The 26466-nt window shown below is 57.4% G+C and overlaps 2 protein-coding genes across 9 annotated transcripts in view; one reads left to right on the forward strand and one right to left on the reverse strand.

Moving 5' to 3' along the window:
* The window catches only part of PHLDB1 (pleckstrin homology like domain family B member 1), a 45009-nt gene extending 23897 nt beyond the window's left edge, over positions 1-21112 (forward strand). For 5 of the 8 annotated variants that reach the window (XM_060103596.1, XM_060103597.1, XM_060103594.1 and 2 more), the window contains 14 exons: positions 9-137; positions 505-660; positions 2953-3063; positions 3236-3325; positions 7828-7968; positions 8129-8231; positions 8717-8761; positions 9422-9716; positions 9814-9904; positions 11295-11441; positions 13326-13442; positions 13716-13818; positions 18630-18715; positions 19676-21112. In XM_060103596.1, coding sequence (XP_059959579.1) covers positions 9-137; positions 505-660; positions 2953-3063; positions 3236-3325; positions 7828-7968; positions 8129-8231; positions 8717-8761; positions 9422-9716; positions 9814-9904; positions 11295-11441; positions 13326-13442; positions 13716-13818; positions 18630-18715; positions 19676-19816 — 1755 coding nt within the window. In that variant the 3' untranslated portion in view covers positions 19817-21112. The remainder of the gene's footprint in view (positions 1-8; positions 138-504; positions 661-2952; positions 3064-3235; positions 3326-7827; positions 7969-8128; positions 8232-8716; positions 8762-9421; positions 9717-9813; positions 9905-11294; positions 11442-13325; positions 13443-13715; positions 13819-18629; positions 18716-19675) is intronic. The other 3 variants (XM_060103595.1, XM_060103598.1, XM_060103599.1) reach the window with 3 other exon arrangements.
* A 287-nt stretch (positions 21113-21399) lies between these two features.
* Positions 21400-24996, reverse strand: TREH (trehalase). Its single transcript, XM_060105269.1, is given in 9 exon segments — positions 21400-21552; positions 21798-21851; positions 22112-22224; positions 22575-22601; positions 22604-22661; positions 22929-23016; positions 23018-23061; positions 23748-23898; positions 24806-24996. Coding segments are annotated over 9 exon segments (879 nt in total).
* Between the last annotated feature and the right edge of the window lie 1470 nt (positions 24997-26466).

Here is a 26466-nt window from a genome sequence, read left to right on the forward strand (position 1 = left end):
GCGACCAGGAGAGGGCGGAGCTGGCCGCGGGACGGAGGCACCTGGAGGCCCGCCAGGCGCTCTACGCCGAGCTCCAGACGCAGCTCGATAACTGCCCCGAGTCAGTGCGGGAACAGTTACAGGAGCAGCTGAGAAGGGTCAGTTTCACCAGCCCCCGCCCCTTCCCCGCCCCCGAGGGCCGCCCGCCCGGAAGAGAGGAGCGGTGGGCCGGGACCGCCTGGGCCCTGCAGTACCTGCCGGACGCCAGGGTCCGTGTTGTGGCTTGGAGAGGACAGGGAAGGATTGGGGGGGGGGGGGATGGAGGTTCTCCTTTCTGCTACTGCAGGCAGCGCTGCCCGGCTAAGGGGCAGAGCACAGTGGAGGAAAGGGGGCGGGGTGGGGGCAGGTCCCTTCCTCCGTTTCCCCGGGTCCAGCCCCCAGAAGTCTCACCTCTGTGACCTGGCCTTCCAGGCGCAGAGTGGTATCGTGAGCACCACCCGATCCCCTTTGTCACTGTCGTTCAAGGAGGCAGAAGCCCTGGAGACTGAGACAAAGCTCTTTGAAGACTTGGAGTTCCAGCAGCTGGAGCGGGAGAGCCGCGTGGAGGAGGAGCGCGAGCTGGCTGGCCAAGGGCTGCTCCGGAGCAAGGCCGAGCTGCTCCGGAGCATCGCCAAGAGGAAGGTGCGCCCCCCCCCCCGGCCCCCGTCCCTGCCGCGAGGCCCTCAGTGCCGGCTTGACTTCACCTTGCTGAGCCTCGGTTTCCTCATCTGTAAAACAAGAACAATAACAGGCTGTTGTGAGCGTTAAAGGAGATGATGTATGTGAAGACAGCATAGGACATGATCATTGTAAGCACTCAGTGAACAATGGCTATTGTTATTAAGCTCTGACTCCCCCCAGTCCTCCAGTGGAAAGTGGATTGGGCTCACATTCAGAGCTGGGCCCTGGCTGGGCAGGGAAGGGAGAAACGGAGATGGAGGAGGAGGCTGAAGAGGAGGCTTGCTCCTGCCCTTGTAGAGCTCTCTGATGGAAGTGATGGGACACATACAAAGACCGGAGATCTGGATATTAGAGCCTGCCGGGGGTACTAGAAAGGCATCACCTGGGTTCCAGCCTTGGCCCAGCCCTGGCTCAGCTGAGCCGTAAAACAAGGGGATTTGGTATCGCATCCTGGCTGGTTCTGGAGCTCCAGATGCTGTGATGTCTCCTCCTGATCTCAGCCAGACCAGGACAGTGTACTGGGGCAGGGATACCTGCCCCAATAAAGTTGGGAGGAGGCTTGTATTAAGCAAGGGTTAGGAAGATGTGGGTGAGGAGAAGGGGGAGGAGCCAGGCGGCCCACACACCTGTGGCTGAGAGTTGCGTGTTCGTGCACACATATGCATGCATGTGCACTTTGCCAGGCTGGAGTGACTGGGTGGGAGGTGAGGGCAGTGAGATTGGGGAGGGGTGTCAAAAAGTGGGGCTTGATGGGTGGCCTGAGTTTGGTGGTAAAGTGGGGAGCCACTGGACTTCCCCCTGAGTCCAGATCCCTTGCTTCTCTCCCTGAGCTGCTCTGCCTTACAAATGCATCTACCTATCAGTGAAATGGGCATAAAGGCATCTGCCTCGTAAGAGAGTTAAATGAGGTAACACATGCAAAGCATTTAGCAGGGTTCTTGGGTCCTGACAGGTTCTCAGTAAATTGCAGATCTTGTTGTGAGGATTACCACCTGGTCTGCTTCAGTCTGCTTGGGCTGACCCCAGATTTAGTACAGCTCCCTTCTTCCCTCCCTTCTCTCCTATGTCTTGCTCTTAATGGTGATAGTTTAAGGCCTCCTCTTTCAGGAAGCCCTCCTTGGATAAACCCAGCCCATTTTCCCAAGCCCCTCTCCTTCTCTCTCACTTATTATCTTTTCATTTCCTTTTAGCACATGATTGTTGAGCCAGGCATTGCGCTAAGCCCTACTGGGGATACGGAGACAAAAAAGACACTGGCCCAGCCCTTGGATCGGACAGCTTGGGCGGGGTGGTGGTGATGGAGACATATATTCACAAGTAACAGCAATACAAGGCAAATGGTGATATGGAATAATCTGAGCACAGAGCAAGGAGCAAAGGAATTGAGTGGTGATCAAGGAAGATGTTGGAGAGAAGATAGCATTGGGTCTGGTATTGGAGGATAAATAAGCTCTTGATGGGTGGAGAAGACAGGACAGCATTCCTTGCGAAGAGAACCGTATAAGAAAGGCCTGGGAGTGTACACCTGCACCACTGACGTTACAATAGGGCCGAGCTGAGCGCACGCCACTGAGGGCTCAGGGTAGGAGGGAGGGTGGAAAGTGGAGGCCCAGTTCCAGGAGCCCTTGAGTGCTGGCTGAGGGGTTTGTGCTTTATCCTGTGAGTAATGAGGAGTTGCTGAAAGATTTTGAGACGAGGACTGATTACCCTTACTCGTGGATTAAAAAAAAAATTATTCAAGTAATATACATTCTAAAAAGATTAGAAAATTCAGACAAGCAAGCAAACGAAAACAAACCTCAAAGGCCATTTTAGGAAGCTATCTGTGGCAGTGTAGGGGTGGATCAGAAAGTTGAGAGAGTGGAAGCAGGAGGCTCGTGAAGAAGTCCAGGCCAAGAAACAGAGGGCCTGGGTTGGGGTGGTGGCAGTGGGATGGAAGCACGGGGGCAGGTGGAGAATGTTTCAGCATCTCTGGGATTCCGGACACGTTGACTGGGGCGGGCGGGGAGAGAGATTTGGGAACTTGAGTTCTGCCTGGTGTGCCTGGTGGCATGGGGTCACTGGTCGAGGGAGGGGTGAGGGAGCCGACCACAGCAGCCTGCGTTTTCCTTGGGTGAGACGAGGCCGAACAGAAGGGCTAGTTGATTCCCTTCACCCAAGCCCAGGGTCTCTGGGCAGCAGAGACGGCCAAGCCTCACCTTGGGCTCAGCCCTGTCTCCCCAGGGTCTGACCCACTACCCCCATCTCCTCCAGGAGCGCCTGGTGGTCCTGGACAGTCAGGCTGGGCAGATCCGGTCCCAGGCTTTGCAAGAGTCGGAACGCCTAGCCCGAGATAAGAATGCCTCCCTGCAGCTGCTGCAGAAGGTAGCCCCAGTGAGGTTGGGTGGGGGATGAGGGCTGGTGAGGGGCTGGGGGAGTGGGAGGTGAGTGCGGAAGGGCTGGGGTGGAGACTGGCCAGCCAGGTGGGGTCCCCCTTTACTTGGGGCCCCTTGCCCCACTCCCACTCCTTTCTGATTCTGCCGCTTTGGGCTTGCAGGAGAAGGAAAAACTGGCTATGTTGGAAAGAAGATACCACTCGCTCACAGGGGGCAGGGCTTTCCCGAAGACCACGTCGACCCTCAAAGAGGTAACGTGGTTGGTTTGGGCCCCAGCCTCAGGCCCAAGGGGTCTCCTGGGAGGCTCTGGAGCAACACATGGGGCCTTCACCCCAACAGCTGAGGTTGAATATGGGGGCATTTTCCCTAACTGGAGAAATTTGAGTAGGAATGGCTCTGAGGTCTGGGATTGGATCCTCTATGGCCTCTACCGGCTGCTTCTTTTCAGCTGCCTTTCTGGGCCCCAGGAGCCCACTGATCTTACCATTTCGGGTGACTGAATACATCTGGGGGATTCAGGAGGCATGGGTGGGGAGGATGGCAGCTCAGAGGTTTGGTAAGGGCCGGGGCTGGGTGGACTCAGCTCAAGGGGCAGCATAGGGATCTAGGGGTCCTGATCTTGGAGCTCCCTGGGCTTCTGTCTGGAACTAGGCTACAGGCTCAGAAGTGGGCATTGGGGCTCATTTTTTCCTGAGTCTTTGCATGCCTGGTGTGTGAGGCCCAACCAGGACATGCCGAGTTTCCTGCCTCATTGTGCAAACAGTTTGGGCCTGGGGTGGGGTGGCTGGGCTGGCTGAGTGTGAGGGGTGAGGCCCCTCACACGTACCCTCTCTGTAGGCTGAACTGCTCGTCTCTGAGTCCTCAGAGGTGGGGCTGGGGATGGCGGCTCTGGGTCCCTTACCAGGGTCTTCTCAGGCTGGGGCCTCCTCTGGTCCCTTAACCGCACCTGCTTCCACTCAGCTCTGCCCCAAAGCACAAGAGGTAATCACAGCTAACTGCCTGCTCTGCTGTACTCACTGCCTGTCTGCCTGCTTGCTGAGCTTCTGCGCTCAGCTCCTCCCAATGGCCCAGCTGAAGGGCGCGTGGCAGTAATCCTTTGTCTGGCCAGACTTTGTTGTTCCGTAGGTGCCTGGGCAGTCCATGCAAAATCAGAGCATCAATTTGCATATATTCTGCATGCCCTCCATCAGTTCTCACAACACACTGGACCCGCTAGCTCATTTTCCTTTTCTGTGACCCCTGGAGGACAGTCCCCCTCTGGAGCTAGGTCAGGATGGGCTCCCCTGGATAAGGCAGGCTTTGGATCCTGTACTTTGATTCTGCATGCATTTTGGATGCCTACCATGTCCCCAACACCTAGATAAGCTCAGAATTCTAAGGATATGCTCAGAGAATACAACAGTCCCTGTCTTCCCAACCCACAATCTGGTGTGTGAGCATCTTTCCAAGTCCTAACCTTTGGGCAGTGGGCTGGTTTTTCTATCTGGGCTTTTAGCTACTCCCTGCTAAGGCCTCTTTCTCAGGGCCCGTCTTGCTCAGGCCCTAGTGGTGCCTCCAGTTCCTGTTCCTTCCAGCTCCTGCTCCAGCAGATAGGGTGTGAGGGGACCCATGGGAATGCTGTGACTGGCGCTCGGTGATACATGTGTGTGCCTCATTGGGGAGGCCCAAGGTGTTAGAGACAGAAAGGCTCTCTGGGAGGTGGGTCCTGGTCCCTGGTGGACTCTTGGAAGACCTTCCTTGGGCTCCTTCACCTGCCCCTAGCCCAGGGCAAACCCAGGAATGGGCTTTCAGGGTCTGCCCGTGGCAGGGCCCGGATGCCAAGGCAGCCTCAAGAGTGAAGGTTAAGAAGAGCCTTCAGACAGTCAGTTCTGCCTGCCCTTTTCTGCCCCCCACCCCACTGCCCGGCAGCCAGCTGAGGCCACAGCGGGCAGCTGAGCTCCCCACGCACCCCTGCTCTGGATTTTGTATTGAATGGAGTGATGGCCCTTTGGCATGGAGTGTGGATGTCAGGTACCTGGTTGAATCCTGTTAACCTGTTCTCTGCCCACCCTTCCCCCTCCCACCGGGCACCCTAGGAGTATGTGAGCCTGGCAGAGGTTCTCCAGCTGTGCTCCTGCTTGGACCCCTATGCTTCTGCCACCTCCCCCAGCGCGCTCGCCCAGCCCCTGCCTGACAGTGAGGTACCAGCCACCGAGTGAGCCCACCTATGCCCAAGGACCTCCTCATGGATGCCCTCGATTGCCCCTCGGGCCTGGGTTGGGGGGCAGCTGGGTCTGTCTTCAGCAGTGAGGGAGAAGTGCAGCTGGCGTCAGGGGGCTTGGGAGTGGTTCCCTCTCTCGCCTGGGGCTTCGGGATCTTCCTTCAGCTCCTGATGGCTCAAGGAGGGAAGGCCTTCTGCTCTAGCGTGAGGGCATCCTGCTGAGAGGACCCTGGCTCTCCCGGGCTCTACAAGCCTCCTCTGCTCTGTGTGTCCTACTCTTACCCTTCCCTTGCCCGTGGGCAGGGCCATCTCTTGGGTTCCCGTCCCATTAACCTCTTGTATTCCCTCCTGTGTCTGGCCTTCCCCCAAGTATGTGACGCTTGAGCAGCTAAAGGCCATGTGGGGTACCTCGCCTGTGCCCGCAGCGCCCGCGCCAGGCCTGCCTCCCTGGGCCCCTGCCTCCCAGGACCTGGTTCCCACCACCTGCCTTCTTCCCGCGCTGCCCTCTTCTTCCTCCTTCGCTTCTATCCCGCCTTCAGCCCAGGTTGGTGGTCTGTGTGCTCCTGCCACTCGCAGCCCACTAGTGGCGTGGCTCTGTCTGTGTGTGCTTTGCCCGTGCGCCGTGGTGTCTCAGCCGTCAGCCGGCCCCCGGGGGGGGCGCTGCCTGCCCGGGGGGGGCTCCGGCTGGCTGGCATCGTGGTTGGCGTAGCACGTGTCTGTGGTCTGGGAGTTGTGCCCTGTTTCTCTTTGCCCTTAGCACGTTCACGGCAACTGTTTTCTCACTGTGTTTTCTTCTCTTTATGCTCTCCTTTCTCCCTTCCTTCGTTCCTGTTTTCCCTTCCCTTCCTGTCTGTTTCCCTGATAATGGCCTTCCTTTCCCCTTCCTCCAACATTCCCCTTTCTCTGCCCTTTTCTTCCTTTTTCCTTCCCTTTCCCCTCACTCCTTGACCTTTCCTCTCCATCCTTCCCCTCCTGTCCCCTGTCCTCCTCCCCGTGCCCCCTCCAGATGGAGAAGCTGCTGCTCCCCGCTGTAGACTTAGAGCAGTGGTACCAGGAGCTGATGGCCGGGCTGGGGACTGGCCCCGCTGCAGCCTCCCCTCGTTCCTCTCCCCCGCCTCTGCCCGCCAAAGCTTCCCGTCAGCTGCAGGTAACCCCTCCTTCCCTGCCCACCGCTCCCCAGCCCCCACCCCTCTCTGCTTCGGGCACCTCCTGCTGATCAATCAACCCCACAGTGCTGCCTTAGGTGGTGGGGGGTTAATCCAGCTGGGGCAACAGGGGCCTCTGGACCCTGAGAGGGGAGTGAGGGTCTCCTCTTGGGCAGCCATCCTGGCACTCCGGGTGTGGAGGGCCAGCCTCCTGAGTCCGTGGGCGACGTGCTTGGCTGTCCAATGCAAGGAGGCTTGGGCGCTGCGGTGCCTCACGCTGTCCTCGGTAGCCCTCAGCCCCAGAGCTTCTCACTCGGTCTTGGCCTGACGCACTCTTGAGCCCGTTGTCTCTGGAACTTGTGTGTCCTAGGAGAGTTGCCAGTATTTTGTTCTCCTGTTCTCCCCAGGGGTGACACTTGGAGGCAGGACAGAATGGGACAAAGGCTCTGAAGTGATAGCCCTGAGGACATGCCCAAGACTCCTCCGAGTTGCCATTGAGGGCATGGCCCTGCTCGAGCCTGCAGCAAGCTGCTGCCCACGGGGTGGGGGAAGAGTATGCGGGCAGCCTTCTGCCCAGAGTGTCACTCCACTGACCGGCTGGAGGGCCTGAACCCCCCTACCTGCCAACGCCCCATTCAAGATTCATTCTTTGAGTGAAGACATTGCATCTCTAAGACTGTGATCTCAGCTAAAATTCCGTGTTTCCTTTGGGAGTAGTTTGTGTGACATTTCTATTTTATGCCCAGCTGGTTTGAGATTTTTACATGTTTTGATTCATTTAATCATTACCACAGGCCTTTGAGGTAGATAATGATAACTCTCGTTTTACAGATCAAACACTGGGGCCCAGAGAAGATAAGTAATCTCTCCGAGGTCACACAACTAGGAAGTAGCAGAGGCTACACTGAGGGCCAGGGTTCTTGACTCCAAAGACCATATTCACCGAACATTAGTGCTGTGAGGGAGCTTGGTGATTATTTAGTCTAGCCCTACCCCCTCCTTTTGCAGATAAGGAAGCCAAGGCCCAGACTGGGGAGGTGCGTGGCCCAAGGTCACAGCCCCTTAGCGGCAGAGCTGGGACCAGCGGGAACCCCAGCCTCCAGTCAGTCTCCTGTACAGCTCTGCCCGTTGGTGTTAACTCCTCACATGGGTTGATTTACAAGGTCCTTTCTAAGATGCAGGGTTGGACCAGGGATTGGCCCAAGGAGGAACAGCCTGGAAAGGAGGCTTGGCAGCTGCCAATAACATCTGTCCATTGGGCTGGCCCAGGAGGCTCAGTGCTGTTGTCAGCTAGAGACAGAGGCCTCGGGTACTGGGGCAGTACCTTGGATCATAGCCAGCCTAGATGCCATGGGGATGGTGGCCAGTGGGGGAGCCGGGGATACCAGACAGTGTCTCTTCCCTCCAGGTTTACCGCTCCAAGATGGATGGTGAGGCTACCAGCCCCTTGCCCCGGACCCGCAGCGGCCCCCTCCCCTCCTCCTCTGGCTCTTCCTCCTCCTCCTCCCAGCTCAGCGTGGCTACCTTGGGCCGTAGCCCCTCCCCAAAGGTCTGAGGACAGTGGGAGGGCTGTGTGCGTGGCAGGGTGGTGATGGTGGGGGATGGAGACAACCACACTGGAGAGAGGTCACAGCCGCCCATGAGAGCCTTGAGGGTGGGGGGAGGTGCCTTCTGAGCCTCGGGTCCCAACGCTCTGTTTCCCTCCACAGAGCACTCTCCTCACCCAGAATGGCACAAGCAGCCTTCCTCGCAACCTGGCAGCCACGCTGCAGGACATTGAGACCAAGCGCCAGCTGGCCCTCCAGCAGAAGGGTGAGTGGCTGCAACGCCAGCCCACCTGCTCTCCTGGGGGCCCTGGACATCTGCCACGCACTCTCCACCCTACCTCGTCCATGACCACACCTTTCCCGGGACGTTTTTCCTTTAATTGGGATCTAGGCAAGAGCAAAAAGGATTTGGATTAGATACCTAAAGAAGAGATTCCTGGCTATTTATCAAAAGACTAAGGGCAGGGGACTAAGGGTTCGCAGTGGGGGGTGGTGGTGGCTGTGAGATCTTTCCTAGAGACCGCAGCAAATAAGGGAAATGCTTGTTGACCTGAGTAGAGATAGACGTTATCCTGTCTGGAGGCAGGGGGTTGGACTTGATGACCTCCACAAATGCTTCCCTAAGATATTGTCTCTAGGGACCCAGGAGTCCTGGTTGCTCGTGTGTATTTTGTTTGTTTTGAAAGTCCAAGTCCTTGCCTTTCTCCCCTCTCGTCCCCTCTGTGTCTCTACCCGGGGCCCCCCTACCAGTCGAGTCGCTTCCTGCCGAGCCCCTCCCAACTGACGACCCAGCAGGTAGAGCGTTGGTCATTGAGGGCATTGCTTTGGCCAGGCAGCCCCTGCCCGGGCATCCGCATGATGTATTCTGCCCAGGGCCCCCACTGCCCGCAGGCAGACTCCCAGGCTGAGTTGGGTTGGGGTGTTGGGCTGGCCTCACCCCTCCAGCTGAGCTCTCTCCTGCCTCAGCTGTGCTCCGCCTCATGTCCCCTTCCTCCTTTCCTGCCACTGGCACTCCTGCTTCTGCATCGCCGCGGGGTCTGCATTGATGTGGGCGCTCATGGGGCTCCCAGCACCTCTTCCTTCACCCTTCCCCAGCAGCAGGATGGGTGCATGTGCCCTGCCCACCTATTCAGGCCATGGTTGTGAGCTGGAGCCACCTGGCCGTCGTGCTGCCGGGGCCCCACCTGGGCAGGTTCGGTGCCGCGTGTGGGCTCAGGACACAGTGGGAGCGCTGAAGTCAGGCTGCATGGCTGTGGCCAGTTGTGCAGGCGCTGAAGCGTTGCTAGGGCAGCCGGACCTGGAGCTGCGGGGGCTTCAGGGAAGCTGGTGGGGGGCAAGGGGGCTGCCCTGTGTTACCTTCTCCCTGCTCGCCTCCTCCCTCCGTCTGTGATGCTGCCGGCGTCCTCCCTGGGGAGGTGGGGTGCCCACTGTGACTCCCGCCTGTCGCTCCTGCAGGGCAGCAGGTGATCGAGGAGCAGCGGCGGCGGTTGGCTGAGCTGAAGCAGAAGGCGGCGGCCGAGGCGCAGTGCCAGTGGGACGCCCTGCACGGCACTGCGCCCTTCCCGGCCGGGCCCTCGGGCTTTCCGCCGCTCCTGCATCACTCCATCCTGCACCACCTACCGGTGGCCAGGGAGCGAGGGGAGGAGGGCGAGCACGCCTACGACACGCTGAGCCTGGAGAGCTCAGACAGCATGGAGACCAGCATCTCCACGGGGGGCAACTCGGCCTGCTCCCCCGACACCATGTCCAGGTACCCGCGCCCCGGCCGCCACCTGATGGCCTGCCACCGTCCTGCCCACACCAGGGCCGCCGCCTCCACCGCGTGCCTCCTCCCCTTGCCTCCCCAGTGCCAGCGGCCTGGATGTGGGGAAGACGGAAGAAATGGAGAAGATGCTGAAAGAAGCTCATGAGGAGAAGAGCCGGCTCATGGAGTCGAGGGTGAGGCAGATCTGGGCCACGGGGGGGCGGGGGGAGGTGCGGGGCCCCGGGGCTGCCCTCTGCCCGCCTCCGCTCCTCCCCAGGCCCCTTCACCCACGTTGTCCTCTCAGCAGTCCCTTGAGGAAGAGTGTTTTCAAAGCCTGTGTTCCTCAAGTGGGGGATGCGGAGGCTGGGCGAGATGACCAGTTTCACAGCTCTTAGGAAAAGGGGAAGCAGCACCGAGTGTCCAACGGTGAATTTCCCGTATGGGAAATTCTTTGTGTGTCTTTGTGTGTTCACCTCTGTGGACGTTTGACCACCACAGAAATTTTGATTCCTGTCTACCTGAGTGCCAGGTCACTCCTCTTGGGGATGGCTAGGAACTGGGGTTGAAGGATGGGGACAGAGAGAAGGCAGACGTCCAAGCCAGAGCAGAGGTGTTGGCGGCGGGGGCCTCACGTTGCCTACCGATGGGCCTGGGACACAGCAGAGGGGCCAGGGGTTCATCGTGGGCACAGCCAGGCTGAGGAAACTGTGCCTGGGGAGGAGGTGAAATAGAGAATCTGCAGAAGCTCGTCTGTCTCTATCATCCGGGCACTCTGCATGTCTGGAGTTAAGAGTGGGACCCGGGGAGCAGGAGATCAACCAGAAAAGAAGGCCTCTTAGTCTTATTTGCTTCAGAGGAGGGCACATTTACAAACATCTCCTGACAAATGGAGAAAAAGGAGGTTCTGCTAAGTTTTGAGCTGGGAAGAAATGACAGATGGATGTTAATAATATGAAGGTTGTTATCATTGATGAAGACATATAAAACATCACCCACATGCTGTGTATTTAATGATTTGTTTTAATGACTTAAAATCTTTTGATAATGGCTTTTATAAGTTCATTTTTTTCCCATAAAATCTGAAGTTCAACTATAAATGTTTCTCATTTGGAGTTTCAGAGGGCCTTCACTTATCGATTAGGTTGTTTAGACAATCCATGTCCTAGGAATTCAGATAAAATTATAAAAGCCCCATTTTTTTATTGAGTGCTTCCTTCCTGCCAGAGTTAGTGATGGGCATTTACTCACATGATCTCATTTAATTTTCGCTACAATCCCAGGAGTAGGCACTCTTGGCCCCATTTTACAGATGAGGCAACTGAGGCTTAGGGAGTTTGGCAGGGTCCAGAGCTCATAGTGGTGGTAGAGCCAGGATTTGAAGCCAGGTTGGTCTCACTTTAAGGCATTTACCCCTGTCAGCCAGGTCCTTAGAGAGGGTGGGCTTGGAGGATGACGGTCCCTCATGCCAGGCTGCCCTCTGAGGTGGGTGCCTCCTGTGGCTCTGCCCCGCCCTGAGGAAGGGTGGCGGGGACTTGGGGGGGGAAGAGGGCAGTGGTGGGCACTGAGCCCTGGCTTTGGGGGCAGGAGCGGGAGATGGAGCTGAGGCGGCGGGCCCTGGAGGAGGAGCGGAGGCGGCGGGAGCAGGTGGAACGGAGGCTGCAGGGCGAGGGCGCCCGGAGGCATCAGCTCGTGGAGAAGGAGGTCAAGATGCGGGAGAAGCAGTTCTCGCAGGTGAGTGGGTGGAGGGCTTAAGGGTAGGGCTGACGAGGGGTCGGGATATCCCAGGGTACTACCCCTGCTGGACTGTAGAGCCTGTTCTCTCCAGAAAGGATTGCACAAGCAGAATTCTACCTGGGACTTGTTTGGCCCCAAGGAACAGGGACCCACTCACCAGGGCTTGTTCAAGCCCATGTCTCTGTGTGTGTGTGTGTGTGTGTGTGTGTGTGTGTGTGTGTTTTGACTGGGTTGTGGGGATGCGGCAGGCCACCTGTTAGAGAAGAGGGTCTGGACAGGCCTTCCAGTGACGGGAGCTGAGTCAGAATCAGGGTGGCTACCCTTGGCCTCTTGCAGGGGCCTCACTTCTGCCTCGTGGGTCTGCACTGCACCTCCTTCCCGGTCCCTGATGCCCTCCTGCTTCTGGTGCTTTGTGGCTGTCCTAGCCTCACTCCACCAGACCTTTTGGCTCTAGGCCCCACCACCAGCAGCTGGCCTCACTCTGACTTTCAGCTTACATCTCCAAAAGAGAATGTACTAGTTTCTCCTTGGGACAAGAATCCATCCTTACACAAAAGCCAACCCTGGGCTTTTTCCTTATACAGGAGACTTGAGCAGAGCAGTTGAAGGGAGAGGGAGAAATTAGGTGGGGCAGGGAAATCGACTCGTGTGTCTGGTCCCAGACCCTGGGCCCCTGGGAGAACCTGTGAGTTTCAGACAGGTTGTCCCTTCCTCTGGGGGTTTCCATAGGCCTCCCCAGGGTGGAGGTCCTACCCAGCAGTGACTGGCGATCATAGCTCCATGATTTCCTAATGATGCTGCAACATGAATTCTAAGGGGTAGGTTGGCTCGGGAATTTAGAAATAATTAAGAAACTCTGTGTGTGAGTTTCATCTCTGTGCTTGGAATCTTTTGCTAAATGCCTAGTTCCCCTTTCCTGTCTCTGTCAGTGGTCTCTTTGGGTCTCTCTTCTCTAGCACCCTGTACTGGGGCTCAGGAATGGCTGGCTGCAGGGGCCACGAGTTTTGAGGAGGTGGACGGAGTCAGCTCATCTTTGGGGCACCTCCGGGAAGTTGAGCGTTTTGTTTCTTCTTTTTTTAAAAATAAATTTATTTTTATTTATTTATTTTTGGCTGCATTGGGTCTTCGTTGCTGTGTGTGAGCTTCCTCTAGTTGTGGCGAGCGGGGGTTGCTCAGCAGTTGTGGTGCAGGGGCTTAGCTGCTCCGCAGCATGTGGGATCCTCCCGGGCCAGGGCTTGAACCCGTGTCCCCCGTATTGGCAGGCAGATTCCTAACCACTGCGCCACCAGGGAAGTCCCTGTTTCTTCTTTAAATAATTTGTAATGTTTCCTTTTCATGTCATTCTAACATTCTTCCTCGAAATAAAGAGGAGAAAAAAATTCCAGTTGACTGAGAATTCTAGTTAAGTATCAGAAATTTTGAGGTGGAACAGACCTTAGAGATTCTCTAGTTCAAAGCCCTTGTTTACCTATAAGGAGACGGAGGCCCAGAGAGGGACTATGACCCAAACAAGGCCCCACAGGAAGTTAGAGACCAGGCTTCTTATTGGGCTTTTCTTCCAAGAGCATGTTCACATCTGGTCCTTTGCTTTGTTCCATTCAGCCCAGGAGGGAGAGGAGGGGCAGGGACAGGACAAGGACAGCTGTGTCTGGGAAACTGAGGCGTAGAGCCGTTCAGCAGTTTGCCCAGACCTGGGTGGAGTCAGCACAGGCGTACCAGGTCTCTGCTTTGGCCAAAGCCCCATGAAACCAGAGTGACAGCCAGCAGGGTGGGGAGGGAGTGATAGCAGGCTTTTGGGGGTTCGGGCCTGAAGCCAAGGGGCCCGGGCAAGGGAATGACGGGAAGAGAGGGACCCCCACTGATCCTGCCCTCTGCTCCCAGGCACGACCCCTGACCCGCTACCTGCCGATCCGGAAGGAGGACTTTGACCTGAAGACCCACATTGAGTCCTCAGGCCACGGTGTGGATACCTGCCTGCATGTGGTGCTCAGCAGCAAGGTACAGGCACGCATGGCCCCGGAGCACAGGGTGGGTGTCGTGGTGGGGACCCCATGTTCAGAGGCACCTCCTGGGTCCTCGGAATAGTGTCCTTAGTTCCTGCCCTAACACCAGTGGTCTCTGTCCCAGGACCAGGTGTGCTGGCCTGAAGAGATGTTGGGGACAGCCCCCCCACGAATACAGGCACAGGCGATGGCACTCACATTGCTGCTCGGGGAATAAAGGTTTAGGGGCTGCACATTTGGGTCTTTCCTCACCCCTGCATTCCACCAGGTCTGCCGTGGCTACTTGGTCAAGATGGGTGGCAAGATTAAGTCATGGAAGAAGCGCTGGTTTGTCTTCGATCGACTCAAGCGCACCCTTTCCTATTATGTGGGTGAGTTCCCCCAAGACTGCCCCAGAGCCAGGACCCCTGGGCTCTGTCACCCAGGACAGCGGGTCTTCTGGAAGCTTCCAAGTGGGGCCCAGGGGCTTGGGCTGGGTCTTGTCCTCCCCTCCCTGAAAATGTACAGAGTATACCTGGTTCACCTCCGTTGATTTGTTCACTCATTCATTTTTTCAGCAGTATTACTGAGCATCTAATAAGTTACAGGCACTATTCTAGGGTCTGGTGATAAACAAGGTGGCCACAGCTCTCTCTCCCTTGGAGCCTTTTGTCAGGGAGGCAGATAGTGAACAAAGAATGGTGGGAGTGCTGTAGGGGACCCCAGATGCTGTGGGCGCATGGAGTCCTGTGGATTCCCCCTCGGGCAAGTTCCTGCAAAGGCACCAGCACAAGCAGCCGAGCAGTGCCCGGGATGCTCAGGGCAGCCCTGAGGACAGCCCCCTGGCCCATCCTGCTCCCTCAGCCCTCTGCACCCAGCCTCTAGCTTAGTTTCCCATCCCTGGAATTCCCTCTGGACAATTCCCACATGGAGCGTGGGATGCTGTATCATATCCTAGTCAGGATAGGCTAGGCTGCGCTGCGGAAGCAACCTGTCCTAAGATCCCAGTGGCTCAAAACCCGCGTTTTCCTACTTAACTTCTGGTACGTGTCCATGTACGTCGTGGGTTGGCGGGGGCTCTGCTCTGTGTCAGCGTTCTCCTTGCTTCAGAGCATGCCTTTCTAGAACGTTGCTGGCTGCAGTGGCAGAGGGTAAAGAAAAGCGTGATTGGGTTGGCACTGGCATTAAATGCCCAGCTGGGGTCTTTCCCCAAGTCACTAGTGGGTCTGCTCAGCCAGTCACCCGGCCCCACCCAACCACAAAGCTGGGAGGAGCGGTCCTGCTGGGAGCCTGGAAGGAGAGGGCCGGAGGGTTTGGTGCTGGAGTCGCTCAGGCCTGGAGCACCCTGCTTCCCCCCTGACCTGGTCCCCAACCAAGTGTCATCCCTTCCAAGAAGCCCTCCCTGACCACCTGGGCCCTGGGTACAGGGAGGCAGAGACACGCGTGTCCCCATGTTTCCACCTAGGCTGGGAAGGGACTTTGTCAGGATTGAGAGGAACAGGCCCGGGAGGACAACTCCATCTTAGGCACGTTGAGGTTGAAGTGCCCCTGGGGCATCTAGGGTTACGAGAAAGGTCAGGGTTAGAGGCAGAGTGAAAGTTGAAGCTGTTGGAATGATAATAACGATAATGCTAATGATAGCAGATCATACTTACTGAGCACTTGTATGAGCCAGAGGCTGTACGTGCCTCATCTCATTTCATCTTCACAGTGATGTGAGGGAAGCACTGTTTTTACACTCATTTTACAGATGAGGAAAATCAGGCACAGAGAGGTTAAGTAACTTGCCCAAGGTCTCTCAGCTGCTAAGAGGCGGAGCTAAGACTGATCTTGGGCAATTAGACTGTAGAGCAGAGAAGAGGGAGAAACAGAGCTGCACTCTGGGGCAGGTCCACCCTTGTGAGGAAGGAGGCACCAGCAAAGCGAAAGGGGCAGGAGGCAGGAAGCCACATGCCAGGTGCTGGGCTGGTGCTTGGCGCCTGTGACCTTCCTTAATGTCTATGAAACAAAAGGAGACCCAATCAGACAGGGGACGGGGAGGGCAAGGCGGAAATGGAGAAGGAAGCCAGCCAAGCGAGCAGACATGTGCAAGCAGGGGGTGTCACCAGCAATGATGGATGCTGCAGAAAGGCCAAGAGTAATGTGGACCCAAAGGCCATTTGATTCAGGGGTTGGATCTTGACGAGAGAATGGTTTCCACCATGTACCGAGGTGGGAGCCAGATCGCACGCGATCCATCAAGGGTAGGTGGGAGGTAAGGAAGCAGAGGCAGGAGTGTGTCACTATTTCCAGTAAAAGAAGAGATGGGAGAGAACAGAGGCTGGAGGGAAGGCCAGGCCCAGGGGCCAGGATGGGGCTGGGTCCCTGTTCCGAGGAGGAAGTGCCGGGTGGGGGCGGGCCTGTGGCTGGATCAGGGCCGGCCCTGGGTGTGCCTGGCCTGCTCCTCGAAGCTGACATCCTCCCTGCCCTTGTCTGGACCCTCCTCCCACCTACTCCATGAAACCCCTCCATTCTACAGGGTCCGGATCAGAAGCCACCTCTGTGAAGCCTTTCCTGGTCCCTCCTCACTGGGAGCGGTTCCTACCCTCCTCTGTTAACTCCTGTGCTATACAGGGTCCCTCTGCCATGTGGTACCAGCCCTGGGGCATAATGATGTCATGACAGATGCCACGTGTACTGTGCCAGACACTGTGCTGAGCAGTCGGAATGTGTTCTCTCACTTAACACTCGTGACTGCCAGTGACCTGTAGGCGTTCTCTTGGAGTCCTAACCATGCCCAAGTCACACAGCTGATAAGCGGCTGTGTGTCTGCTTTCCTTTCCCCCGAATTGTGGGCTCCTAAGAGAAGGGTCTCTGACTTCTTTGGATCCCAGTGCCTCGGACTCATTTATTCAGCATTGATTGAGCACCTGCCGTGTGCTAGGACATAGCAGTCAGTGTTGGAGAGCTAGACCTACGAGCAGATAAAGGAGGGTTCAGATTCAGCACCGTGAGATCTGTACAGAGGAACGCCTGTGCTGTAGGGGCACGGGGGAGCACAACCGTGCACGCCAGTGGGGACAATTGCAATGGGTCTTGAAGATGACTTAGGAGTTTGCCAAGGGAGTGGGCTGGAGACCATTTCCAGTGTCGGCAGAGCGAACTGTTAGGGGACCGTGAGAAGCTGAGTCTGGCCGGAGAGAACTTGCGGTTGGAGCAGGGGAGGGATGTGAGGCAAGGCCAGAGGGGGGCGTGTTGGCACCGGCTTGTCAGGGAACTTTGCCAAGCCCAGGAGGCAGCAGCTTCCAGTGAAGGAACCGGCAGAGACGCTTGTGAGCCGAGGCGGCAGGATTCGATTTGCTTCCGGAAGCTCCCGCTCGGCATCAGGGCCAGCGAGTTGAGGGCCGGGGGGCGGGGCAGGGGCACATTAGGAGTCTGTATCAATGATCCGGGATCGATGCCTCGGCCTGAAACGACACTGGGGGTGGGGGAAGGTGCCAGCCATCGCAGTCTGAGTTTAGTGATCTTGTGGCCTTTCCTTTGTGACTTGGGCTCAGTGCCCAGGATGCCAGTTGAGGTGCCTGCTCGGTGTCTGCCCCAAGACGGGATGGCTCGGGCCCTGTGCTTTCCCCTGCCAGCGCCCTGTCCCTGCCCCCCGAGCGGTCGTCTGCTCTGCGAGTTTGCCCACCTCCTTCCTGCCGCCCCTGCCTCCAGATGCTGTATGCTTCCTTCCATTTTTTACTGTTGGAGTTAAATAGATAAATTCATTCATATAGTTCAAAACTCAAGACACATAAAAAGGTTTAAATTGAGCATTACGCCCCCTCTCACTACAGGTAATCACCTTTAAATCTCTTGTGTATCCTTCTAGAGTATCTTTAGGGGAATATAAACAAATGCAAACATGTATTCTTACCCCTTTTCTTACACAAAAGGTAGCACCCAATACATTCCTTGTCTTCCTGCTCATGTATCTTAGAGATCTTTCTATCTCAAATATATCTATATCTAGATATTGATATCTGGGCATATTTTATAGATTTCTTTTTTTTTTAATTAATTATTTTTGGCTGCATTGGGTCTTTGTTGCTGCACGCGGCTCTAGTTGCATCGAGCGGGGGCTACTCTTCGTTGCGGTGCACGGGCTTCTCATTGTGGTGGCTTCTCTTGTTGCGGAGCACAGGCTCTAGGCGCATGGGCTTCAGTAGTTGTGGCTCGCAGGCTCTAGAGCACAGGCTCAGTAGTTGTGGCGCACGGGCTTACTTGCTCCGCGGCATGTGGGATCTTCCTGGACCAGAGACCAGAGTTCGAACCCGTGCACCCTGCATTGGCAGGCGGATACCTTTTGTTGTTTTTTTTTTACTTTTACTTATTTTTTGGCTGCGTTGGGTCTTTGTTGCTGTGAGTGGGCTTTCTCTTGTGGTGAGCGGGGACTACTCTTCGTTGCGGTGCGCGGGCTTCTTATTGTGGTGGCTTCTCTCGTTGCAAAGCACGGGCTCCAGCTGCGTGGGTTTCAGTAGTTGCAGCACGTGGGCTCAGTAGTTGTGGCACACGGGCCCTAGAGTGCAGGCTCAGTAGTTGTGGCGCATGGGCTTAGTTGCTTCGTGGCATGTGAGATCTTCCCGGACCACTGCGCCACCAGGGAAGTCCTTAGGTTTATTTCTGAATCTGTATCTATATCAGATATTTCTCTGTCATTCTATTAAACAGCTGGATGTATTCCATCATGTGGCACACTCTAGTTTACTTAGCCATCTTCACTTGATGGATACTTGGCTTGTTTCTAATCTTTCATGACTATAGGTACTGCTATGGTGAAGCTTGTAAATTTGTTATTTTGTACATGTGTAAGATAAATTTTCGTTAAGTGTAAAAATTGGCTTGAGGGGCAAACACCTTTCTAACTTTGGTAGATGCAGCCAAGCCATTCCTAAGGGTTTACCAATTTATATTCCCACCTGTCAGATTTATTACACCACCTATTTCTCCACAGACTTACCAAAAGTGTGCTGTGTATTTTAGGTGTATTTTTGCCGTTCCAATAGGTTAGAAGTGGTATCTCGGTGGAGTTCTAATTTGCATTCTCCATAATTCTGAGTGAGGCTGAACACTGACCATGTCTTCTGGGCTCCCTGCTGGGCTCTGGTTTGGAGTCCTGGGAATCACTCCATTTCCCACATGAGGACGCTCCATGTCCACGAGCCTGGCCCTTATTCCTTTGCAGACAAGCATGAGACGAAGCTGAAAGGGGTCATCTATTTCCAGGCCATTGAGGAAGTGTACTATGACCACCTGCGCAGTGCAGCCAAGGTGAGGGGCAGAGGGACAGCCCTGGGGAAGGGGTGGGCCCAGCAGGGCTCCGTGAGCAACGGCCTCCAGCCTGTCCTCTTCAGAGGCTCGGACCCATCTCTTCTCTTTGTAAACTTTCTCTTCCTCTCTCCCTCTCCCCTTCCCAGAAGAGGTTTTTCAGCTTCACTATGGTGACTGAGGTACCCCTCCCCATATACCTGTAACCAGAACTACTGCACATTAATGCCTCCTGTACCCTTCTCGCCCCTGACCCTTGACTCTCCCCTAAGTACCCCCCCTTCCCCTAGGCTTGAGGGGGGAGCCAGGTGGGTTGCAGAGAGCAGGAAGCCCCTGTGGGTGTGAGTACGCTTGCTTGCCTCCCAGTCCTGAGATGATGGTAGGATGTGTCCCTCCGTGGGGGTGGGCAGTGCAGAAGGGATGGCTACAAGGGGAGTAGGGGGCCCTCAGAGACTAGATCTGGTCAAGAGGATTGGTAAACAGGAGACGTTTGAGGCTGGGACCATCTGCCTTCATGCAGGTCAGCCTCCCTCCCGCCAAGCCTCAGATGCCCACTCCATCCCTGATCTCTGCCCTTCTGGGGTCCTGGGGCCCAGCATCCCACTTGTAGCTTTTTCCATCTGTCCCTCTTTTGCTGAGAAGAGACTCTGGTCCTCACTGGAACAGCCCTTTGAGACTGAGTCTTTCCCTTTTGTGCCTGCGGGTACCAAGGAGCAGCGCCCCCGCCTGGCAGCGTCTGTCCCTGCCAGGGTCCAAGGACTGCCCAGCGGAGAGGAGGGGACCGTCTCAGCTTGGGGCCCACTTGGTGGTGGGGATTGGGCTCTGGGCCTATTTAGGACTCAGCCTCGAGCTCCAGGGCGTCCTGGAGCCAGAGAGAGGAAGGGCAGAGGGCGAGGCAGATGCAAGATGCTCCTGGCCTTCGGGGGTGGGCCCTGGCTTAGACCTTCCTCTCTCCCTCGGCAGAGCCCAAACCCGGCCCTCACCTTCTGTGTGAAGACCCATGACCGGCTGTACTACATGGTGGCCCCTTCCGCAGAGGCCATGCGCATCTGGATGGATGTCATCGTCACCGGGGCGGAGGGCTACACCCAGTTCATGAACTGACTGAATGGGCCTCGTGGACCCTCAGGCCGGCCCAGGACCCAGGCCCAACTGCCTGCTGCTCCACTCGACCCGGAGACAGTCACGCCCTGGGCCTCAGGCCTCACACAAGTGCTCCCAGAGGCCCTGGAGGGCGGAGCATGACTGGGGTTTTGTACAAGAAGTGACTTTGTAATGTTCTCTAAGGAGCTCGTCCTGTGAGTTTCTGAGCTCCAGCCCCCTAAAGAACCAGCCAGGAGATAAAAGTTGGGGAGGGGGCTTTGCTGCCTCCTGGGAGCCCAGAACTTGCAATAACCCTTCAGGGTCCTGCCCCAGGCCCAGCCAGGCTGAGGAGCTGTCACAGAGCGGCCCCTCCGCTCTGACCTGGCACCTGTGCTCCCCAGCCTGTGTTCTCTTTTGTAAAGGACTAATTATGGTACCAGAAGCTGCCAAAGATCCCCTCTTGCCTCAGCCCCCTTTGCAGGGGCCTTGGGGGCTGAGCAGAGCCACATTCAGAGTGGGGTAACAGCTCAGGCGGTGTACTTCTCAAACCCCGCTCTACCCCATTGTTGTCCTGCGTTTATATTTTTTATTACTTTGCTGAAGGGCCAGAGACCGGAAGTGTCATCCTTGAGGTCCCAGCTCTATCACCTTTTTACAGACCCATCACCATGGTCACCACAGTGACGGCTTCATCGCCATGGTTACATACTAATTGCTCCATGGCTCAGCCCACTGCTTCAGCGGTGGGCCCGTCTGAGGGTATGTGCCATCATCTCTCCAGCCCAGGCCCTTGGGCATCTCCTGCTGGGGGGAAGGGACTGAACACCTTCTCCCTGCCCCCTGCCTGCGTCTCCAGGCCCTGATACACAGCCTGCTGGCTCCCCTGTCCAGCCCTCCCCCTTCCACTCGTGCCTTGCCTAGAGCCAGAAGGGGTGAAGCTGGGAACTAGAGACCAGAGGAGGAGCCATTGGATGGGAGAAGAAGCTAGAAGGGCTGTCCTTGGGGTTGTTATAGGGCTGAGTTTCTGACAGACAGAGGGCTGTTCAGATTCTCCCTGATGGAAGTCCTGAGCAGGAGAGGAAGCAGCAGAGGCGGTGCCCTGAGGTCTGGTTGCCCTCCCTGCAGCCTCAGAAGGCGGGTGAAATGGAGAGCAGAGGACCGGGCCTCCAGCTGCCTGTGCTCAGCCCTTTCCGCCTTAACACTAAGCCCACCTCCCTGTCCCCCTTCCCAGCCCTGGGCCGTGGTTGCTGGGTCCAGGTTGGATGTTTTTCAGTATTTGTAAGCATCTCAGCAGAACAATAAAGCATTTGGACTATGTCTTTGGGAGGCCTGGTGCTGGGGGACATGGGGTTGGGATACATGGGGTAGGAAAGCTAGGTGTCCCCACAGTGCAGCATTGCCACCTTATTAGATGTTCCAGGGACCCAGGGCCCAACCGTGACCTCCAGGTCCCTACCCTGCCCCCACTCCACTATGACCAAGGACTGGCCTGGGGGTGGGGGTGGGCTCTGCAGGGATAAAGGATCAAGAGGCAGGAGAAGGCAGGGACTCATGTGGAGGTTTAATTGGCAGGAGCTGGAGCCAGATGAGGGAGTGAAGGCCCGTCACTGAGGCAGGAGGCTGAGCAGGAGGCTAAGCAGAAGGGCAGCGGCAAGGCAGTGGGGCTCCAGCACAGCTGTGTGGGTCCCCAAGCTCAGCCGGTCACCATAGCGGCCCAGGAGCATCAGGACCACACCACTGGTCCAGCCAAACCCCTCCTGGAGAGAGGTAAGGTCAGTGGGGCAAGATCTCTGGGGAAGGCCCCCAAGTCCTTTTATGGGGTATGGGATCCCCACCTAGAGGCTCTGGCCCTGCATAGCCCCAGGGGTACCAGGGAGCACCAGTCAGACTCCTCCCTGGGACCCACCTCCATGGAGAAAACTGAGGCCCGGAGCGGGGAGGTCATGGTCAGTTGCAGGGACAGCAGAGCCCTGAAGTTCCCTGGAGGATGTGGCCCACTCACCTGAACTTCATACTCCCCTCCACCACCTGGTTGTCCACCGTTGCTGACATCATACTGGGGACAAGGGGACGGGCTCTAAGGTCAGGCCCTACCCCAGCCCCCCAGCGCCAGGCCTCTAGGGAAGCCAGAAATGGGAGCCCCTTAGGGAATAGCTGTTCTGGCCAGCAGCTCTGACCCCTGCAGTGCCCAAGAATGGCCACCAGGTGCCGCCACTGTCCCCAGCTGAGTGGGCCTGGGCTTTGCACAGCCTGACGATTCCTCCATCTCACCGTGGGGAGGAGGACCCCGAGGGACTGGGCTCAGGGGCAGCTCACCTTCTCATACATGGCTGACTTTTTGGAGTAGATGTCACAGTTGGTTCGGATCCAATTCTGGGCCAGCTGGAAAGCCACTTCTTGGGCTCTGGCTGAAGGAGACTTGGCCAGACCTGGACCCCACCCCAGGCAGGACCCTGAATCTCCAGAGCCCCCATCCCAGGGGGAGCAGAGGCCTGAGCCTTATTCTCCTCAAGGAGGGAAAGAGGCCCGGGCGCTAAGACCTCCCTCCTAGAGCCGGGGGCCAGCCTGCTCCCGATCCAGGCCTGGGTGTGGAGAGAGGAGGGCCGATTCCCCTGACGGGTGGAGGTAGGTGTAAGTGTTTGCTGAGCCAGAGGCTGGGAGAGCAGAGGGGCCAGAGAAGGACCTCTACCTCATTCGTTCACGCCTTCCCAGAGCCAGGCAGGCGGACCCTCTACCCCCGTGGGCTGAGGCCCTGGGAGAGGCCCCATCCCTGCCTCACCTCTGATGAGCAGGTCCTGCAGGGGGCCCAGGCATTGGGGAAGTCCCACTGCTGGCCTGTCTTCTGGTAGGTGAGGATCTGGCTGTCCTAGAAGGTTCCAGACGTTACCATGAGTGTAGGTGGGGGCCGGACAGGGAGCCAAGAGGCTGGGCCCTCCTGAAGCCAGGTGTCCCCTTTGGGGGCTTTCTCTTCTTGGCTCACAGCTGCCCCCTGGTGGCAGAAGTGGGACCCTCAGGCTAAGGCCCTGGGCGGAGTGGGGTGTGGCTGCCACTTGCCCGAGGTCACAGGTCAGAGTCAGGGAGTGAGCAGGTGGCCCTGCCCCTAGGGTAGCAGCCCGCCCTGCTGACCCCTTGCCTCCAGGTATTTCAGAGCCTTGTCCACGTTGCCCAAGTCAGAGAAGCCGCCGGCCCAGAGAGGAGTGTGGTAAATGGGGTAAACTTCCGGATCTTTTACGCTGAAGGCCATAGTTGAACCAGCCACCTTCCTCCTTGTCTCACAGGCCAGCCTTCAGCGCGGCCTAGCTTGGTTTCTGCAAATTTTAGTACCTCACAGCTTGGGAGTCATTCTCCCAGGTGGCACTGGGTTTAGGAGTAACCAGAACCCCTACTCGGGCCCTACAGGACTCTCTAGAAAGAACTGAGGGGGAGGACGGAAACATCTACTTCTAACTCCTCAGCTTCTCCCTGAAGCCCTCTCCAGCCTCCCCCAGGCTGCCCCGTGTCCTGCCCTTTACACCACGTGGTGACTGTTCACTCCCCTGCGGGACTCCCTTGTCCCTGAGCTCCTCTGGTGAGGCCTCTGCTCAGGAATGATAATTGCTACTGCTGATCCTGGCCCAGCCCTGTGCTCAGCACACTCTATCATGCACTTTCTCTCCTTTGTCTGAGGCTCAGAGAGGGCAGCAATTTGCCCCCAGCTGCACAGCACCTGTCCTCCAGCCTGACCCCAGGGCCCTGGCACCCACTGGCACAGGGCAGTGCTCCAGGGTCATGTGCCAGCCTGGGCCACTTCCTCACCAGCCCCTCACCCAGTGGGAGCAAACCCGAGCCCCTTCCGCTCCTCCCTGCCAAACCCCTGACAGGCTGACTCTCTCCCAGTAAAGCCACCTCAGGGTTGTAGAACTGGGAGAGGGTGAACAGAGAAAACACCTGATGTGGACACAGCAAGCCCCACTCTGGTCCTACTGCGCTCCCCCTTGGCCATGTCCATCCACATCCGCCTCACTGGGGAAAGGTGCTGGGGTTTCATCCACACCTGGGCCAGAACTGGGGGGCCCTGATCCTCTGGGCTTGGCTTCACAGTGGCAGCCGAGTTTCGGGGGGCACTGGGAGATGGAGGAAATGGTCCCCCCCAGCTAGGCACTGGGCTGAGCGGTCCAGGCTCCTGCACACCGTCGTGCTCTTGCTGGGATGCCAGAGGCCAACATGTGGGGACCAGCAGACCAGACTCCCCATGGCCCGGCCTTGACCAAGGCCACACGGCTGAGCAGCCCCAGAGCCAGAACCCAAGCCCGGGCTGCCAGGCTCCAAAGCCTGCGGCTGCCAGGGCCTCCAGCTTCCCAGCCTCCTCCAGCCCCCACTCCACATGGGTCCTAGGCTCCCTGTGCCCTCTCCCCTGACTCCAGGTGAGGCCAGAGGTCCTCAGCCACCCTGAGCAGTTCTCTCTGATCTACTCAGGACACCCCTTCATTGTGCCCGGTGGGCACTTTGTTGAGTTCTACTACTGGGGAGCGGCCGGGGGCTTCGGGGCAGGGAGCGGGGCGTGCGCGGGGGGAGCCCGGGGCCCGCGGGGCGTCCTGAGTGGGGTGGTGTGATGCCTGAGCTGTCCTCCCCCCAGGGACTCCTACTGGCTGATGGAGGGTCTGTTTCTCTCTGAGATGCCCCAGATGCTGAAGGGCATGCTGCAGAGCCACCTTCCTACAGTGGGCACCCCTCCCCGTTCCTGAGACCTCCCAGGACGGGGCTCGGGAAGGGTGCCTGGGGGGAGGTGGTGCTTGGCTCCACCCCGGGGACAACACTGAGACCCTAGCCTTGGCGTTGGACTTTTGGACTAAGAACAGGAGCACCTCTGTGAGCTCCGGGGGAAAGAGCTACGTCCTGAATTGATATTACATCCTTTACAGGGGACCCAGGTGAGGGCGTGCCCGGCCAGCCTCTCAATCTCTTGTGTGTTTGCTCTGATGAAGAGTGTCAGGACTCCCCTAGGCAGGAGGGTGGGTGACTTAGTCCCACCTCTCAGTTAGCGATCTGATAGCCCTGGGTGGTCCAGCGCTGTGGGCCCCAGGGCAGCTGAGCCAGCGTGGCTTGGCCTCCTGCTCGGTCACGGCGGGCCTAGGGCCTCTCAGTGCCAGGCCCCCTCTTGTCCTCTTGCCAAGAGCGCCAGTGATGTAGCCCCACCTCTCAGATGGTGATCCTGAGGGCATGGGGGCCTGTGTTCCCAGGATAGGGGTGCCAATCTGTGCTCCGGGGGCTGTGTCATATTGGCCAGGGTGCCCCGTCGTGCACCTGCCTCTCCTACTGGTCCAGGCCCTGTTTTGGGCCATCCCTGGGGCAGGAGACACCCCAGAGGGCAAAGGGAACAGGCAGAACACCACTGAGGTTGGGGATGGGGGCTGCTATGAGGGGAGATGTGGGGAGCTCTGTCCCGGCAGCTGGAGAGGAGGGGCCAGCAGCGGGAGGGCAGACCCTGTGGCACTTGCTCCTTTGCAGCTTGGCCACCAGCCTGCGCACCACAGCACTGTCCCTTCCTCCCAGGCAGGCCCGGCTCCCTGGCCAGGCCTGGAGCAAGACAAGAGCACCTCAAGTCCCCTCCCGCCACCCTGCTCAAACCACAGCCACCTGTAGATCAAAAACACCTCTTTTTTAAAATCCTCAGTTGCCTGAAAGATGTACATGGCTGGGGCTTGGGCTGAGACTCGAGGGCTGCCTGCACACCCATGGTAGGGGGACTTCTGAGCACCCGCTCTCAGACTTCGCACATTTCTGCACATGACAGCAATTTTTGCAGAAAGGGCGTAGAGGATGCATCTGGGCCAGGCACCAGCCTGCGGCAGCTATCTGTAGCCACCTCTGCCCAGGCAGGATGCCCAACCTCTTGTTCTCACCTCACCCACCGTGGTGGCTTCCTCTCCCCGTGAGGACATGGGTTCCCACCACACCCAGGAGACTGGGCATCTCCCTGCCCGGCCAGGAGTTCCAGGGCCACAGCCCAGGATCAGCAAAATTCACAGGCTCCCAGGTGACCTCAACTCAAGTCACACACCCTTTCTCCCACCCAGGCCCTGTAATTAATGGCGTTAGCAATGTTTGTAAATCTCCATGAGAGAGGATTTCAATCAGAACTGGGTCCCAGGAGCCCCTGATTGAAGCCATTAGAGGCCGTGGGCTCCTGGGCAGCTCCCCCTGCCATTCCAGGTAATCTGTATATCAACTGAAGGATTTGCTGGCTGTTAGGGGTTGCAAACTCAAATTCCAGGACGCAATTGTGGGACGTAGTTGAGAATAAGGAAACTAACCATGCAAGGGGGAAGATGCTTGGTGAGATCTGGGGTGACCGGGAAGCACATTCTTGTGTAACTGGGGTCTCTGCTGCAGAAGCTGGCTGATGTAAGGGAATGTGGGGTCCTTGTTTGCTAGATCTTCCAACTTTTCAACGTAGGCAGAGATCCATATTTTTACGTGAAGTATCCCAATTTTTAAGTGTCTCAATGTCCCAAATTCTGAATGTACATCTTGGAGTGATGCCTGTGTATGAGTGGGGAGTGGGGAGGAGGAGACCTGACCCCACTGCAAGGCCCCCTTCTCCCCACAGTGTCCAGTGCCCCACCCTTGAATGAACCCTCAGCCTGGGTGCTGACTCCTAGTCACGTGGTGCCCTTTACAGTGAGATACTC

This window comes from Mesoplodon densirostris, chromosome 7, assembly GCF_025265405.1.
Source record: "Mesoplodon densirostris isolate mMesDen1 chromosome 7, mMesDen1 primary haplotype, whole genome shotgun sequence".
NCBI classification, from domain to species: Eukaryota; Metazoa; Chordata; class Mammalia; order Artiodactyla; family Ziphiidae; genus Mesoplodon; species Mesoplodon densirostris.